This window comes from Misgurnus anguillicaudatus, chromosome 10 (genome assembly GCF_027580225.2).
Source record: "Misgurnus anguillicaudatus chromosome 10, ASM2758022v2, whole genome shotgun sequence".
Lineage (NCBI taxonomy): Eukaryota > Metazoa > Chordata > Actinopteri > Cypriniformes > Cobitidae > Misgurnus > Misgurnus anguillicaudatus.
Window position 1 is genome coordinate 24,523,528 of NC_073346.2, and position 16,626 is coordinate 24,540,153.

General features: G+C 38.5%; 1 protein-coding gene across 1 annotated transcript in view; it reads right to left on the reverse strand.

Moving 5' to 3' along the window:
* The window catches only part of mef2d (myocyte enhancer factor 2d), a 66,951-nt gene that overhangs the window by 27,055 nt on the left and 23,270 nt on the right, over positions 1 to 16,626 (reverse strand). The window contains exons 2-3 of the mRNA XM_055210198.2: positions 10,332 to 10,740; positions 6,785 to 6,988 (exon numbers count right to left, since the gene is read on the reverse strand). Coding sequence (XP_055066173.2) covers positions 6,785 to 6,988; positions 10,332 to 10,385 — 258 coding nt within the window. The 5' untranslated portion in view covers positions 10,386 to 10,740. The remainder of the gene's footprint in view (positions 1 to 6,784; positions 6,989 to 10,331; positions 10,741 to 16,626) is intronic.

A 16,626-nucleotide genomic window follows, 5' to 3' on the forward strand; every position in this document is an offset into this window, starting at 1 on the left:
CTATAAGCCGCACTGGAGTATATGCCGCATCATTCAAAAATGCGTCATTAAGATGAAATAACATATATAAGTCACAGTGGACTATATGTCACGTTTATTTAGAAAATTATTTGACAAAATCCAAGCCGAAGACATTTAAGAACAGACATTTAATCTGGAAAGGCAAGTTATTCAACCAAACAATAGCAAACTGAACAGCAGGCTGATTAGATGTCTGTACATTAAAGTAATATTATCAGTTATTTAAACGATAAACCATAGCATACAGAACTTACTTGGAAGGTTGAATAGGCTAAATTAACCAAACAAGCCAACTGGCGTGAAGTTCGCATACTCGTCATTCCACATTACTGAATCCATTGAATTACATAAATACAGAAGCAGCATATGGCAGACTCTCGCGGCTATAGACGGTAATGTTGTCTCTTGCCTCATAAATGTCTAAATTAATTCATACTGATTTACAAGGCACACCTGACTATAAGACGCAGCACCAGCCAAGTTATGAAAAAAAGCACGGCTTATAGACTGAAAAATACGGTAAATGCAAAAATGTCAATGTGGTGTAACCAGTCTGTCAATTGGTGTAACTTGTATTTAATTTTTTTTTATATAAATATATTAATAAAATTGTGGAATAAATATAATCATCTAGTTTAGTGATTTTTTTACATACATTTTACATCATTTTTAGCAAAAATTATTTAGAAAACAGAGCTGTTTTCAGCATGTGTCTGGACAAATATTACAAAAACTAATTAAAATGTACATTTAGAAATAACTAATAAAATTATATTTTAAAATATTTTTTTTGATGACTACGCTTACCTGCCATCAAGGTGGATAAAATACTTAATATTTCTCATTCTTTGGCGCAATTGGCAGTTACACCATTTGACATTTTCAGGTCCACTCAGTCTTAACTTTCATAAACATGGTGCAAATGTAATTTTTTATTGCATAAAATTAACATAAATACACTGTGCTTTGAAAAAACCTGGTGCATGCTTTTAAAACAAAGTTAAAAAAATGAATTTCTCATCTTGTTTTTGTCACTGACCCGGTTGTATAGTAAAGAGAAGTGCAAAGGTTCTTTGTAACTTCTTTTTTTGTATTTAACAGAAAATATGTAAGCATACCGGCTTATAACATGAGGGTTAGCTGGTACTTGAAACACTACTTGAACAGAAACCCATGCGGGAAATAATGTAGGGTGAGACTGGATCGTATCCATTGATAGGTTTGCATCAAACCTCATCTGTCTCCACTCAGCATCCCGTCCTCTCAATACCAGCCTCTCTCCCTCCATATCTACAGGATCTTCATCCTTAAACACCCACTCTTCATCTCCCTTTCATTCTCCCCTCCCTCTCCAAGTCTCTCTTTCTCCGAGTCTCTCTCCTGATTGGGATCTGCAGTCAAGCAGATTAACAAGCTCTGGCAGAAGAAGCAGGCAGCCCCCATACAATCACACACACACACACACACACACACACACACACACACACACACACACACACACACACCCTCACAAAGCACGTGCAACACGGGGGAAGCTAAGAGATGAGAGAGAGATACACAGCAAGAGAGAGGAAGAGAGGCTGTGTGCGTACATATGCGTCTGTTCAGTCATGCATCAGTGTGAAAGCATGCCTGCCTGAATATGCGTGTGCGTACAGCAAGCTGTAGGGTGTATGAGGGTTTTTCTCTGGGTGAACGTGTGTGCTGGCACTTTATAATTTATACACAGTGAATCTTTGTCGCTTTTGTCTTTTTCTTTTCTTGTTTGTGATAGACAAAACCTTCCAAAACCCAGTGAGCCGCCTTCATAGACAGAATCCTAACATTCTTGGTACCTCAATAAGTGACTGATTTGATACATTTTACAAAGGCAGCAACATAAATCATGCTTCTCATGCACAAGAGTCTCTGATATTTGATTATGTCATATAATAGAGGCACCATGCACCAGGAGTGTGTTATACTTATTAGCATTAAAATACATAACACACATGCATCAATGTTTAATTTACACTGAACAAACCTCCTCCATCTTTAATTGTTTTTACAGAGCTCGCCACAATGCACTTGGGCTGTCTTTTCTACAAAGAATGCATTTGATGCTACTTTAGACATTGGATGTAATATTTAGGAGGCAGCATAATTAAGTTGTCTACCTTTAGGAATAGACGTGATGTCTGAAAAAGCGTACGAGAAAAATGTTGCCTTTATAGGCGGCGCACTGGCTTATCAAAATTTTGTTATTTGCTTGAGAGCGACAGAAAGTCCAAGCAGCAAATGAAAAAATTCCTACTCATTTATTTCATGACCTGCATGACCTTTGTTGATAGGTGGAGGAGAGAGGATGGGGTTTTTATTGGGTATAAAGTACAGGAAGTCAACTGAGAATGGTACTGCCCCTAAGAACTTGATTTTTTTAATCAGGCCAAACACTGGGAACCAAGCAGCAGGTCGGCTTCTGCTGTCACGCTGCCTCTCAATATTACATGAGACAGCCTTCACACACAAACGCACACACACACTAGCCCACTCAGGCCTGAGCTGATGTGGCCCATAGCAGCCCAACGCCCTCACCACAGTGCATGCACATACACACACACATTTTCTTAAGAGATTTCTGCAGCTGCACTAAACAGGAAACATGTGCATATACCACTGGGGGCTTCTGCAAACACACATACAAACTTTATTCACTATCACACACATTAATCTGACACCACACAAGCCTTCACCCTATGATGACATTTTAAACTGTGTGGAAATTACCATCTCACCTAACAAATGCTCTTTAACTGCAATCTACAACATACTTGTCTTACTATAATTTATGTTTATTAAGCAGTACCGTTCCAGTAAAATACACAAGTATCCTGAAACAAGATTAATGCATGTTATAAGAAAAACTGTTAAAAAAATATTTCTCATATATATTATATATATAAAATATATTTTTTACCCCGGTGGCAAATTGTTCATTTTTAAGCTTCGAAATTACAGAGTTTTATTTGCTTTAAGAGCAAAAAAATGCAATACCTATTCTCCAAAAAACAGGTCTTAATATGATTTACAATGATGCTTTAGAGTACTTTCAGATATTTTTCCTAGAAAAATAAGAAAAATACTGCATATAAAGATATTTTTGCCGTGTTGCATAAATTGTGCTTCTGATTAGAGTTCAACCGACTTATTGACCGGGCCGATAATTTGACACTTTAATTAGATTTTTGGCATATTTAAAAAAATCGCCTTCGATTTTGCTGCAAAATTAGGCCGCTTAATAAGCAGGCGCATCTGCGGGCACCCAAGCGTTGTTGTAGAACTCGTGATGCCGCCTCTTGCTGCAGCTTGGTGAGGCTGCGTTTGTGAGATTCTGCAGCCATGCCTTGTTCACAGAGCCGGACAGTAACGGAGTACATTTACTTGAGTACAGTACTTAAGTACAATTTTGAGGGATCTGTACTTTACTCGAGTATTATTTTTGGGGAGTACTCATGACTTTACTCAAGTACATTTGAGAGGCAAATATTGTACTCTTTACTCCACTACATTTCTATCCATAACCGTGAGTACAAGTTACTTCTTCTAAAAAAAAAGGAAAAAAAGAAAAATCTCAGAAACCCTCGATTTGTTGTTTCCCTTTTCTCAAACGTGATTGGATTGTGCAGGCGCCACTGATTGGGACAGCCTATCAGCTATCACCTTCAGCTTTCCGCCAAAGTCCCAATAGTCAGATTTAGATAAGAGAAGAAACCATGGACGAAACAATGGATGAAGAAGACACAGCAGGTCCATCCTGGGAATGTGACAACCCGTGGCCCCACCTCGCCAGACTATTTTAATTTTCTAAACAAGTTAATGATAGTTTTCGCTTTAAGTGTTTGCTGTGTTTACCAAAACAGAGCTTCATCATCGCTTACAAAAATTCAACCCCTTGAGAGCGGCAGGGATCACTGGTGATCCCGGATTATTGTTGTTCAAAATTCATTACTTTTCAAAACATCACACTCTTACTTGATCTGGACAAACTCAGCATCACAAGATAGGTTTAAGACTCCAGCTTTGACATTTGACCACTGTTTTTTATCAAACTGGTTTGCAGTGACATTCATTTCTTAATTTATGCCAGGAGTGCAAAATGATTAATCTGTAACGTTCGTTATTTTGAATAGAAATCATCACTCATAAAACATTAATTCTCGTCTTCTCCGGTTTATTTGTATTCAAATACATAAAATATACAGAATCCGCCAGGGCTATTAGTACAATGTTGCGCATATTTGGAGAAATAATGATTAATTATCACATGTTAGTAAAATATTTAGTCTTACAGAATAAGATTTCTATTCATTTTCCACTGAATTATGCGATCTGAAGAGCTCAAAGAGCGAACGGAGTGAGATGTGTGTCTCCTCTTCCTGATTCGTGTCAGATTTGACCTCAGAGCTCTATCATTTGCTGTACAGCTGTCAATCATCTCACGTGGTTCAATGTGCACTGTGGCAGTAGTAATGCAAAATTTAAAAAGGTACTCTTGTACTCTTGATACTCAAGTACTTTTAAAAACATGTACTTTTTACTTTTACTTGAGTAGACATCTGACTGCAGTACTTTTACTTGTACTTGAGTAAAATTTAGCAAGGGGTAACTGTACTCTTACTCAAGTAATGAAGCTGTGTACTCTGTCCGCCTCTGCTTGTTCACAAACAGCTTAAGTAACCGATGGCGGGATTGTGCAAATTATTCAGCCAGTACAACAGCGTGACGGGCTTATGTCTCGTGGTGCACCGTCCGTGCGGTCACAAAGATTGGGTTCATTTAATGTGATTAATGAGTGATGATCTTTATTTGCGTGACAGAGTGAGCAGAGCCGCGCGCGCACCCTTTCTGTCTTTAAATTGTCTCTCTGATCTCTCAATCGTGCATATTACTCAAAACAAAACTGACACGATGGCGAAAGGTCGGAAGACCAAATCATATCCAGCGAGGAATTGTTTTTCGTGTTGTTACAGTAACACTTTGTTTCCAGTTTTGCTTTGCGCCGCTCAGCGTGAATTAGCACACAACTCGGTCGATTCCCGAACTGACTCCTTTGAACCGATTCGTTTGAATAAACTGTTGAAACAACAGATCTGTCCAACACTGAACTCACAAGACGTCACTGTCAGCACAATCAGTCACTTATAGCGCCTCAGAAATGAGAATGTAAATGTGTTTAGAAAGATTTGCCCTAAATAACACTCTAAACTAAAAAACTCAGACGTTTACTATGTTAACTTTATGATGATTAAATAATTTATCAGGTCTACCAAAGAAGGATTTTATCCTACAAAGCAATAAAAGACACTATAAAAACTGATCAAAGAGCAAAAAATTATGACAGCAGAGTGTCAGGTAATATCTGTGTCTGATAAATGCATGGTGCGGAGGAGGTTTTAAACCTCTTCAGAAATACCAGTCATCATTTTTTAAAATACTTTGGCTTAAAGGCTCTCTAAGCGAATAATGTGCGACGTCACTTCCTGTTGATGTTTGAACTGTTTTCAAACAAACGGAGCGTAGTTAACGCCTCCCCCTCCCTCGCCCGTCCGTGCGTTCATGAACGCGCCCAACCCCCACCCCCAAATCCTTTTTGTCGTTTATTGGCTGGAACACTTTGTTATGTTTTGTTGTGCTAGGTTTGGCCACTATGTTGATATTGCCGTTTGTCGAGCCTGAGCTGTCTACAGAGATCGCGTTTTTTTACAGTTTGATCAGCGGACAGGCAGCAAGCAGATAGTGAGGAGATGTTTGCTGTATGTAACAAAAAATGTTTTATGGTCTAAAACCAATCAATTCGCTTAGAGCGCCTTTAAATAGTGAAATTTTTGCATTAAAAAATATCTGCTAATGATGAGGACATTCTGATTATTATGTTCAAATAAAAAAATCGAGCAAACATATCGGCCAAGAAAATCTGCATCATATATCGGCCATCAGCTGCCCTGATTTCTTAATATCTGAATCGGCCAGAGAAAAAAACTTATTGGTTGACCTTTACTTCTGATTAAAGACAGTTTTGTTTTCGTTTAGCACAAACTAACAGTTATAAATGACAAATTCAAGCACCTATTATGGGCAGAACCCACATTTTGTTCCTCACAACAAGAATTCACACACACCGTATTGCTTTATTGGATGGGACGGACACCGGATAAGCACCGTGTGTAAGCCACTTTCTCTCTCTGGCCAAAGGCGGGAGGAGGTAGAGGGTACAGCTGTCCCTACCTCTCCCATCCCACCATTGTCCAGGCAGTCAGCCAGTAGCAATAGAGACCCCTGAGCCTCAGAACCACCCTTCAGGTGGCTTTACAGACAAACACTTTCTCGCACATACGCTCTGTGTCCAGCTTTATGCATAGTCTTGGCATTTCCTAATCAAATTTGCACTATAGTGGACTTATGCTGTCAATAACAGGAAGGTACCATGGTATTCTTTAAGTACATCAGAGCTTACAAATTAGGACTACCATGTAAACATCATGATATATACCATGGTAAAGGATTATCATTTTCGTATATTAAAAGTACAATGCTATTATCATCATCATCATACCATTTATTATGCCACTACAACTTTTCATAAGTGGTGGAACCAAATTAGCACGGTTCACAAATGGAAGGAAGTAGAAAAGAAACAAAGCAGCAAAACCACCAAACAAAACAAATATCGCTTCCCACATTTGTTGCCTTGTGATTTGTTGTGAGTTGGTATGTCTTGTGTTACCTCAATGATGTCGGCATTGGTCCTGCTTTCGTGAGGCTCATTGTACTCAGTGTATTTGAGCAGCACTTTGTCCATGTCAGTGCTGGCATACTGGAAGAGCTTGTTTGAGTGATTGAAAATAATGAGGGCAATCTCGCAGTCACACAACACACTCAGCTCATACGCTTTCTTCATCAAACCAAACTTCCGTTTGGTGAAGGTCACCTGTGAAGAGACAGAAAGATGAGTTTGGATAAGAGAAACAGGGTGGTTTGAGATGAAAATGATGGTTTTGAAGGCCAAAAATGATCAAATCTTTTACAGAATAAGCATGCTTTTTTACCTATAATACCATCTGCAACCGGCTATTATCTTTAAACAAGAATGTATTTCAAGTAAATGCAGCTGAAATTAAACACAAATATACTCCTATTCATGATACTCCTACTATTCAAGATACTACTTTGATTATATATCATTTTATAAATCATTGCACAGCATTCAACCTGACCTGAGATCAACTGAAAGCGGATTCTGCTTTTCTATTGGCACTTTTCTACTGTAAACAACATGGCTTTTCATCATCCTTATGCTCTACCACAAATGCAGTCTGAAGACAGTCCTAGTTCACACACAGCAAAAAAGTTTTCTTTTAAAACCCAAGACTCTTAACCTTAAATGCTCTAGTGTTAGCGGACAACGACTGCATCGCTCCATATAAAAGCCCTTATCCATTAGGTGAAAGAATATTCTCCACCTCAAAAATAAGTGAGCTGATGTTCCCATATGCTCCACACCAGGATAAACACAGGCAACATAATTGCCATCAAAAATAGAAAGGACAGGTAACCAATGGCAACAGGAGGACAACTTTATTACGGTGAAGAATGTTGAGAGGAGGTAGATGCAGCGACCTGACTTCTCTCCATTCCTCTCTCTCAATCCAATTAACCTCAGGTCCCGATGCTTACCTACTGACCTTTACTGCATACACGGACTCGGCCGCACTCTCTCACCTGCTGTCATCTCTCTACGGTGGTTCTGGATTTCACACCTCTTCTATCTGTGCATCTGCTCTGATGCACCTGTGTTAGTTTCGTAATTGAAGGCACATTTCTTTCTGCTGTAATTTGCTTTCCCTTCTCACACCGCTGATTAGCTCACCCTCAAAATAAAAATGTTGCATTGGTTTTCATTGGTTCTTGTGTGTCTCATGACTGTTTGTAATGTTACAACCAAAAACTGTTAAAAATATGGATGTAATGTCCATGCAGTCACCCATAGGTTTGTGAAAAGCATTTTTGAAGCCAATATTATGCACGCCCTTAAAGGATTAGTCCAAAAATCCAGATAATTTACTCACCACCATGTCATCCATAATGTTGATGTATTTCTTTGTTCAGTCTAGAAGAAATTAGATTTTTGAGGAAAACATTCCAGGATTTTTCTCATTTTAATGGACTTTAATGGACCCCAACACTTAACAGTTTTAATGCAGTTTAAAATGGCAGTTTCAACAGAGTTTCAAAGGATTCTTAACAATCCCAAACGAGGCATAAGGGTCTTATCTAGCGAAACGATTGTCACTTTTGACAAGAAAAATAAAAAATATGCACTTTTAAACGAAGGTCACGGCTGACGTATACGAAACTACACCCCAGTGTTTACAAGTGTGGAGAAAGACGACCGTTTCAACATTGTTGTATGTCGAATGATACTAATTAATGTCTTTGTGTCAGTTTATTGTTTAAAATGGTCCGCAAATGTGCGTTTCACATATGTAACACGTGACCTTTCCACGGCATTACGCAATTACGCGCTGGCGCGTCACTGGACCGGAGATAGATGAGAAGATGTGGTTTAAAAGTGAATATTTTTTATTTTTCTTGTCAAAAATGACAAAAATGAGATCGTTTAGAGTCCTTTGAAACGCCGTTGAAACTGCAATTTTAAACTGCATCAAAACTGTTATGTGTTGGGGTCCATTAAAGTCCATTAATATGAGAAAAATCCTGGAATGTTTTTCTCAAAAAACATAATAATTTCTTCTCGACTGAACAAATAAAGACATCAACATATTGGATGACATGGTGGTAAGTAAATTATCTGGATTTTTTTAGGAAAATGGACAACTCCTTTAATTATGCAGAACTTTAAGGCTTGATGTAATTGAAACAGATGAGTTACAAAAAAATCACCTCTTTCACAGTTGTCATGAAAGGAAAAAAATTAGCTATATAACCACGCTGTACAAATGTATTTCTGCTGTAAATTTGGCCATTTTATCATGGGGGGAGGGAGGGTCTATGCAACTGACTCTCTTTTGGAGCCACTAGAGGCCAGTCAATAAATTGCAGTTTAAATCACTTCCTTGTTGGATTCATGACAGAGAGCGGAAGGTTGCCCCTTGGTCACAACTTATATGACGATACGCAAATCAATGCGGTTTCACGTGCTGCTAAATCTGAATCTATAGCATCTGTTTACATTACATATGTCATAACTGACGCTAAAAGCTCAAAATATCTTTTTCTCACAAATCTTTGGTTTCGCTTGAGACATTTATTAACCCACTGGGTTATAAATGGATTACTTTAATGATAGATAGATGAAACATTGATCACCGGTCAATGCCATTATAAAGCAGGATATAATTTAATATAACTTTGATTGTGTTCGGCTTAAGAAAGAACAACAAACATCTTGGATGACATGGAGGTGAATAGATAATCAGAAAAATTTCATTTTGGGGTGAACTAATCCTTTAATCCTTGAGACACGTCTGTCAAAATAGAATCAAATAGACACGATGCGCCAAGTCAGATCGTTTGAAAGTAAATTGTGCATATTTTTTGCAGGATTTTTTTTGTGATTTTTGGTGCAGGATTAGACCAAATCTAGGTCAGACAAACTACACAATAGACTTTTTGTAACTTTGTTCGAAATATGGTTAGTCAGGCACACCTGAGAGAGAAAAAGAAAGCGCTGATACAGCACGGCAAGCTAAGGCTAAGTATGAACACCTGGTCAATTTAAAGAGTGAGTACACCTATCAGCACAACTCCAGACCGCTGCTGTGTCCACAAAAACATTTCACACGGCCCTCATTTGCTTCCATAATGTCTTAAACATGGATGAAAAGACTACTAACAGCTAAAACAGTTTTGCCTATTGGCACATTTATAGTATGGGGTAATCTGAGGAGAGATCAAATTAACCATGGAGCCATTTACTAACATCACTTAGATGTGGCAATCACTTGGTCAAAGATGGAGTGTTTCATTTTGGTGATGACAGAAATGTGCATTTTCACAGTATCACAGCATTGGTTAAAGCTGAAATGTTGTAAAAGAAACACTTTAATGCAATGAAGATGCATGGTTTCATTTATTTTTTGCTTTAAACTGCCTAGATTACAGAAGGACGTTAAGACTCATAACCAATTACAGTAAAATGAACTAAAACTATCCAAGCCTCTCTGGTGCATATTTAGCTAGATTTAGATTTAAAGAAAGCTTAAAAATAAATGATTTTTTTCCTGAACTAACAAGATTGCCTCTGTACTCACCTGTCTGTTGCGCTCATCTGTAATTCGCTGAATCTGAATCTTTTTTCTCCCCATTGCTGCTGTGATTGGCCGAGCAGGGGTGGGGGCAGGGTTGGGGGTGTGGTTTGATCAAAATTTAGACTGACAGGACCACAAACAGCGACTAGTCGCCTTAGTGTATGAAGATGTGTGTGTGTGAGAGAGTCTCTCTCTCTCCTTATGCCACCTGTCTAAGGCAGCTGGGCACACCCGTCTTCCTCCACTGATGAAAGAAAGGAGGAAGGAAAGAAAGACAGACTATGGCCTCCTGGTAGGGCCGTCAGATCATGGTCTGCTCAGGGTGCAAATCATCCAACAGGTGCCTGCTCTGCTATCCAAACACCCCCCAAAAAATCTGGTGATGATGATGATGATGGTCTGGTGATGAAGTCTGTAAAAGCAAAAAAGAGACAGAACTCAGAACCAAAACTGATGTGGCGGCAGATTGCAGCGACAGAATTTCAATCACATTTACCTCCACCTGCTTTAGTCATTTAATAGGGATATCAAATCTTGAATAAGATTAAATAAAGAATTAAATTACTGTTATGAAGCAATTATCGTCGAGCCTGTCAAAAACTCCCACAATCTATCCCTCATCCTCATTTTAAGCCAATAAAAAGGCACATTTCAAGCCTGCAGTGCTTGAGGTGTTTTATAACCCAAAAATAAATGTTCTGTCATGCAGCAGTCACGCATACAAGTCACTCCAAACCTACATTTTCTATTCTACAAAATAAAGTAAGTAATGTTGGTATAGAAAAACACAGAGGTAAGTAAATGATGAAGAGATTAACCACTGTTTGGAGTTACGAACATATTTTGTGGTTTTACTAGCTCATACAGAAGCTGCATACAGAAGCAGAACCAGGTTCTGCAATGACAGCTCAGGAGCCCGATTATGTGTTCACAGTCACACTGACAACCCACTAACAATGATATCGCTGGCAGGGTGTCTTCTTTTGCAGAGGAAGCACCTGTTAAAGGGCCCTGCATTACTAGCGTCCTGCAAAACCATATTGGTTTTATAAATGGTTTCATCGGACACATGCACGTTGTCACACTTAAACGCCTGTCCTTCGGTCTGTGTTTGTTTATCGGTCTGGCTAAACTAACCTCTGTATAAAAAAGTTTCCTATAAACGAGGGGAGACTGTAAGCATACAGCTTTGTACTGCTGTAGGAAGAGAAGTTTGGTAGCCAGGCAAGAATTTAAGGATCTGTAGTTTACATTGTATACATTAATTTTACACAGTGACGTTGGCTCAGTGTAGCAGTTAAAATGCTTTAGCTATTACTATTAATTTACTTCTTCTTTATTTCGCTTGTTATCAGAAAAAAACTACTCTATAACGGTGCATTCACACAGGGCGTAAGCATTAACGCTTCCCATTCACTTTTAATGGGTGACGTCATGCGTTAGCGAACTGAATTGTGGATCCGTCGGCGCCGCGTCAGTGCCGTTGCTCGTGGCAGAAGTTGAACATTTCTCAACTTTTCAAGCGGCTTCCGTTTAGCGTTAACGCTTACGCCTCGTGTGAATGTACAGTAAGGACTCTGTTGTTATTGATTCTATGCGGATGTCTACCGGAAGTTAAGTTTGGACCACAAAAGAGGTTTATGTATGTTGTTGCCACTAAAGCACTACTATAATAATACATTTCATACATTTTCTTGAATATGTTGAAATGAGCACAGTAATTATTATTTAATTTATTAATCCCAATTCATTATTATAACTGCAACTTGCTGCAATAATACTAGGGCTGCAACGATTAATCGCGTGTCCCATTAATAATGCCTCTGAAATTTATTCAGAATCGATTCGTGTTTTATGCACAGCTTGTGCGTGTACTACGCCATTTGGTCAGTAGGAAGTCCTTATCAATCTAAAATCATTATGAGTCGGAGTCGTTTATAACGTGCATTTAAAAAAAGCAACACTCGATAAACAAAATCATTAAAAATATTCTTTATTATCATAAAAATACCTGAAACAATTTGAAGAACAGCGATATAAATATTCCTATAGACATTTTATGGAAAAGCGTTTGTACTGCTACTTCTTCTGTGGCACAAAGGTAGTTTCTGCACGAGAGCGCCCCCTGGCTTTGGGATGTGCCGAGATTTCACCGTAATTCATTAAAATTCATTCATTGAGAAAATGCGCATTTGCACGATTAATCATTACAGTCCTAAATAATTCAGATTAAAACTTATACAGAATGTGCTTTGTAAACAGCTCACCCTATCGAAATTGACAGTGAAAATTGTATGTTTTAAATGTGGTTATTAAGTGTTTTAAACAAAAAAACAGACTAGAGCATTTGAATGAAAATCTGCTTGAATGAATTTATTGCCGCCAAACTAGGGATGCATATCAATTGGTCGCGATTGATCTATGGCAGAATGGGGGTTTTTGTTTGCATCATGTATGTGTGTGAGCTGTGTATGGTAATTATGTATATATGAATATGCACACATGCATGTATAATTTTAAGAAAAAAATGTATTTATATATTAAGTATTTATATTTATATATAATATAAATTATACATAAATATACAAATGTATATACACATGTAAACATTGCTTAAATATATACATGCATGTGTGTGCATTTAACTATACAAAGTTATTATATACAGTACACACACATATATGATGTAAACAAAAACTTTTATTCTGCTATAGATTAATCGCGATTAATTGATATGCATCCCTACGCCAAACTGTCATGTGGGGCAGGATAATTTTAAAACATGCTATTATTATCACCGCCTTCGAATGAAAAACAACCAAGGTCTTAAAACAGTGTTCTATATATACATCTAGACTGAATGCAAACACACCCCACCAAAACAGTCCAAGTCCTACTATTCAGGAAAGCCTAGAAAGCAAGAAAGAGAGCAAAAAAGAAAGAAAGGAAAGTGAGAACGAAAGGAAAGCAAGCAAAAAAGAAAGCAAGCAAGAAAGAAAGAGTGTGAAATGAGGAACTTGCTATATTAAAGCAATACACCATTATGTGACGCCGTGCTTCACTTCTTGTGCTGCAGTTGACAGAAGTTTACATTTGCTGACTTATGTCATATTTTAGATTCTTTGTATGCTGCATGGCTTACGGGTAGAGCAGTGTTTTGTAATGTTTTTACTTGAATACTTCAGTTTTCAATAATAAAGATCTTGAATATGTTTCAAATCTTTTATTTTCATAAATAACATCAACATTAACCCTTTAACCTATTAACATTTATCCTACCAGCAAGTTGTAAGCATTTTTGAAGGATGCAAACTATTGGCTGTCATCGTTATCAGCAAAACCACAGATATAATCGACAATGAATTGTTTTGCCATTATCGCACACCCCTCGTCACATCCTCACAACTAAAAAGGCTTTTCAGCTTTGTTCCTGCCGAACAAAACCTGCTAAAGTAAACACACATGCAGCAGTAGCAGGTGAAATAATATATTTTTTGTTGCATCAGGTATTCTTTCGTTCTTTCAAGACAAGCTCCGTGTAGATTTTATTCAAGAAACAAAAGCCTTTACACATGAGGGTATAATGACTGATCTTTCTGGTTAAGTTCCTCTAAAAGATCAGTTTCAGAGCAATTCTGACGCTTGTGCATAACTATATGAAACCTGAATCTACCTCGTACCTCTATTTATTAACAAAACAACAAAATAAATCTCCACCTTATTCATTTATTTCTTCTGACATTTAAAGATAAAAAACCTTAATCTCAAGATTAAACAGGGTTTGAGCTGCTGGTCATTACAAAACAGTCCATGTCACCGGTTTCAGCATTTTTTCACACCAAACTGTGAACGGTGTGTGCGTGCATATGAATCTATGTGCTCTCCTATTGGAGAGGATGTGTCGACAGGAAAGGTTTCCGTAACTGGCCGATAGAAACGCAGGCATGAGTTCAAAGCGATGCAGCGTTCGTGTGTTTTGGTCTAAGGGGCCAACACATGAAAAGGCTTCTTTATCTGCGATGAGAGTCAGAGTGTGACCTTTCACCCTGTGAGCGGTAAGAGAGGCCAATTCCCATCTCTGATCTCAGTCGCTTCACCAGGGACATGGAAAGTGTCCTTAAAATGCGCTTCTTTGCGAACACAGAGAGTTTAAGACACTATTCAAGTGTATTAAAAACAGGGAATGCAGACGGTTTTACGATAGTTTAACTATAGATCTGTAAAAAATGTAAACCGAGCTTGCCACCATGATGCTAGGACATACATATGTATACATAAATAAACAGACAATTTTTTATGACTCGGTCTTTCATGACTGATCTTTGACTCATGGTTATGTTCCTTAGAAATATCATTAAATACGAAGCAATTCTGTTGCATGTGCTTAACTTATTTATTAATGAAACATCTAAATAAAACTTCTATAGTTCAGGATTACATTTGAGCTTACATTTAAAAAGGCAAAAAAAGCCAAAATCACAAGCTTACATACATCTGTGTCACACACGTGTCAGCAGAAGACATTCTCCTTGCCCTTAGTGCACAAAGGTGAGCTGTTTTGAAACGCAGCTGTCACTTACAAATGGGGTAAAAGGTGCTATAATTTTGAGTTGCGGCTTTGCTCATGCCACAAAGGAAATCCTGCGGAACCATGCTCAAGCGTGCAGCACAAGCAAAACATATTTACACCGGTCTGCAAACACACAAATAAACTTTCACATGACTCGCACTGCTAGTCAAATGCTGGTGAACAATAAAATATTAGTGACCTCTGACAATATTGAATAATTCTCTTTTTTTCTACTTTTCGTAATGTCTGCCTTCAAGCAACTCGGACTCACACGGTCAGGCCGCAGCACTCTGAAGTACCAGAGTTCCTATGGGATACGCTCACGTTGCCCTCATCCATGTGTGGGCATATGGTATTCTGGACAAATGCGCGTGTATGTGAAAGCATATCTGTTCGGCGGGGTGTGTGTGAGAGAGTCCAGTTTTGTTATCCCAACCTTTAACTAGAGGCAGAGTGGCCTGAGGCTCAGAGATAAGGGACTGTGCCAGTCTGGATTGGGGCCAAAGCTATGCTGAGAAATCCATCACCTTCCCAGCTCAAAGCAGGAGGTCACCACCCGGGACAGAAAGCTGTTTTAATTCAACCATTTACGTATTTGCGTATTTTGGTGTGACAGAAAGCAACCCGACACCAGAGGTGTCACCACTTGCAAGTGAAGCAGCAAAGTGCTGGTCAGCAAATACACCATAGTATATTATTATAAAAAGAAAAGTATAATGGATATGAATGTTGACTAAAATGCATACTGCCTTTATAGGTGCAGTGTGTACATTTTTTTTGAAGATCCATTGACAGAAATGCAATATAATATACATAACTATATTATCAGTGGTGTATAAAGACCTTACATAATGAACTGATATGTTTTTATTACTTTACACTGAGCCGTTTTTATATACATACACCGCAGGTTCCCTTACATGAAAGTCGCCATGTTTCTACAGTAGCCCTGAACAGACAAACAGCTCTACAAAGCCTGTTTCAACATTATGTTGGCCTACACGACGACATGTTTGTCCTGTGGCAGCTACCGTAGCTTCTCTATGCGTTTCGAAAGGGAGGGGTGAGCGATGGACTGAGTCATTGGTTGCAATTCACAATTTATGTTTGGCTGACATTAAAAAGAGCTCCCTTGTTTTTTCCAACCACCTGTCATACAGAGACCACTTTCATCCAACCTATTCCCAATGGATCAAATCAAGTGCTACGTTGAATATCCTTTATACTCAAAAATCCATCATGTGACAACCTGAGTAAATACTGTTGATTTTTAACCCATTTCCACAACAGAGTGGAAGACAATCCGCACAAGCTTATCGGGTAAATAAGATGTGACTCAGTCACAAACAAGACAAATAAAAACAAGCTTGGCTGGTCCAACACGGCACTACAAAGCCCTCACAGCACGGAAAAGGTGTTTTGAGGAGACACCCTAATGCTTTTGGCTTGTTTTAAAGCTGCGTGATTTAAAACACGAGCAGTGGCTAAACTAGGGCAAAAATTGTGCTCGTCGAGCCCTGTGAGACTCTCCAGCGATTTACTCCAACCTTGGGGTTGTACTGCCAGCACCAACTGCAGGATATTTCCAGCCTGTTGACTCAACCTCCCCACGCGGCAGGAACTCACCCTGTCCAATATGGCTACTCGGCTGCTGACCGCAGCGCACTACGATTTCTGTTTTTCAACACAGCAGTTTGTTCAATACGCAGCATATACTGTTGATACGCT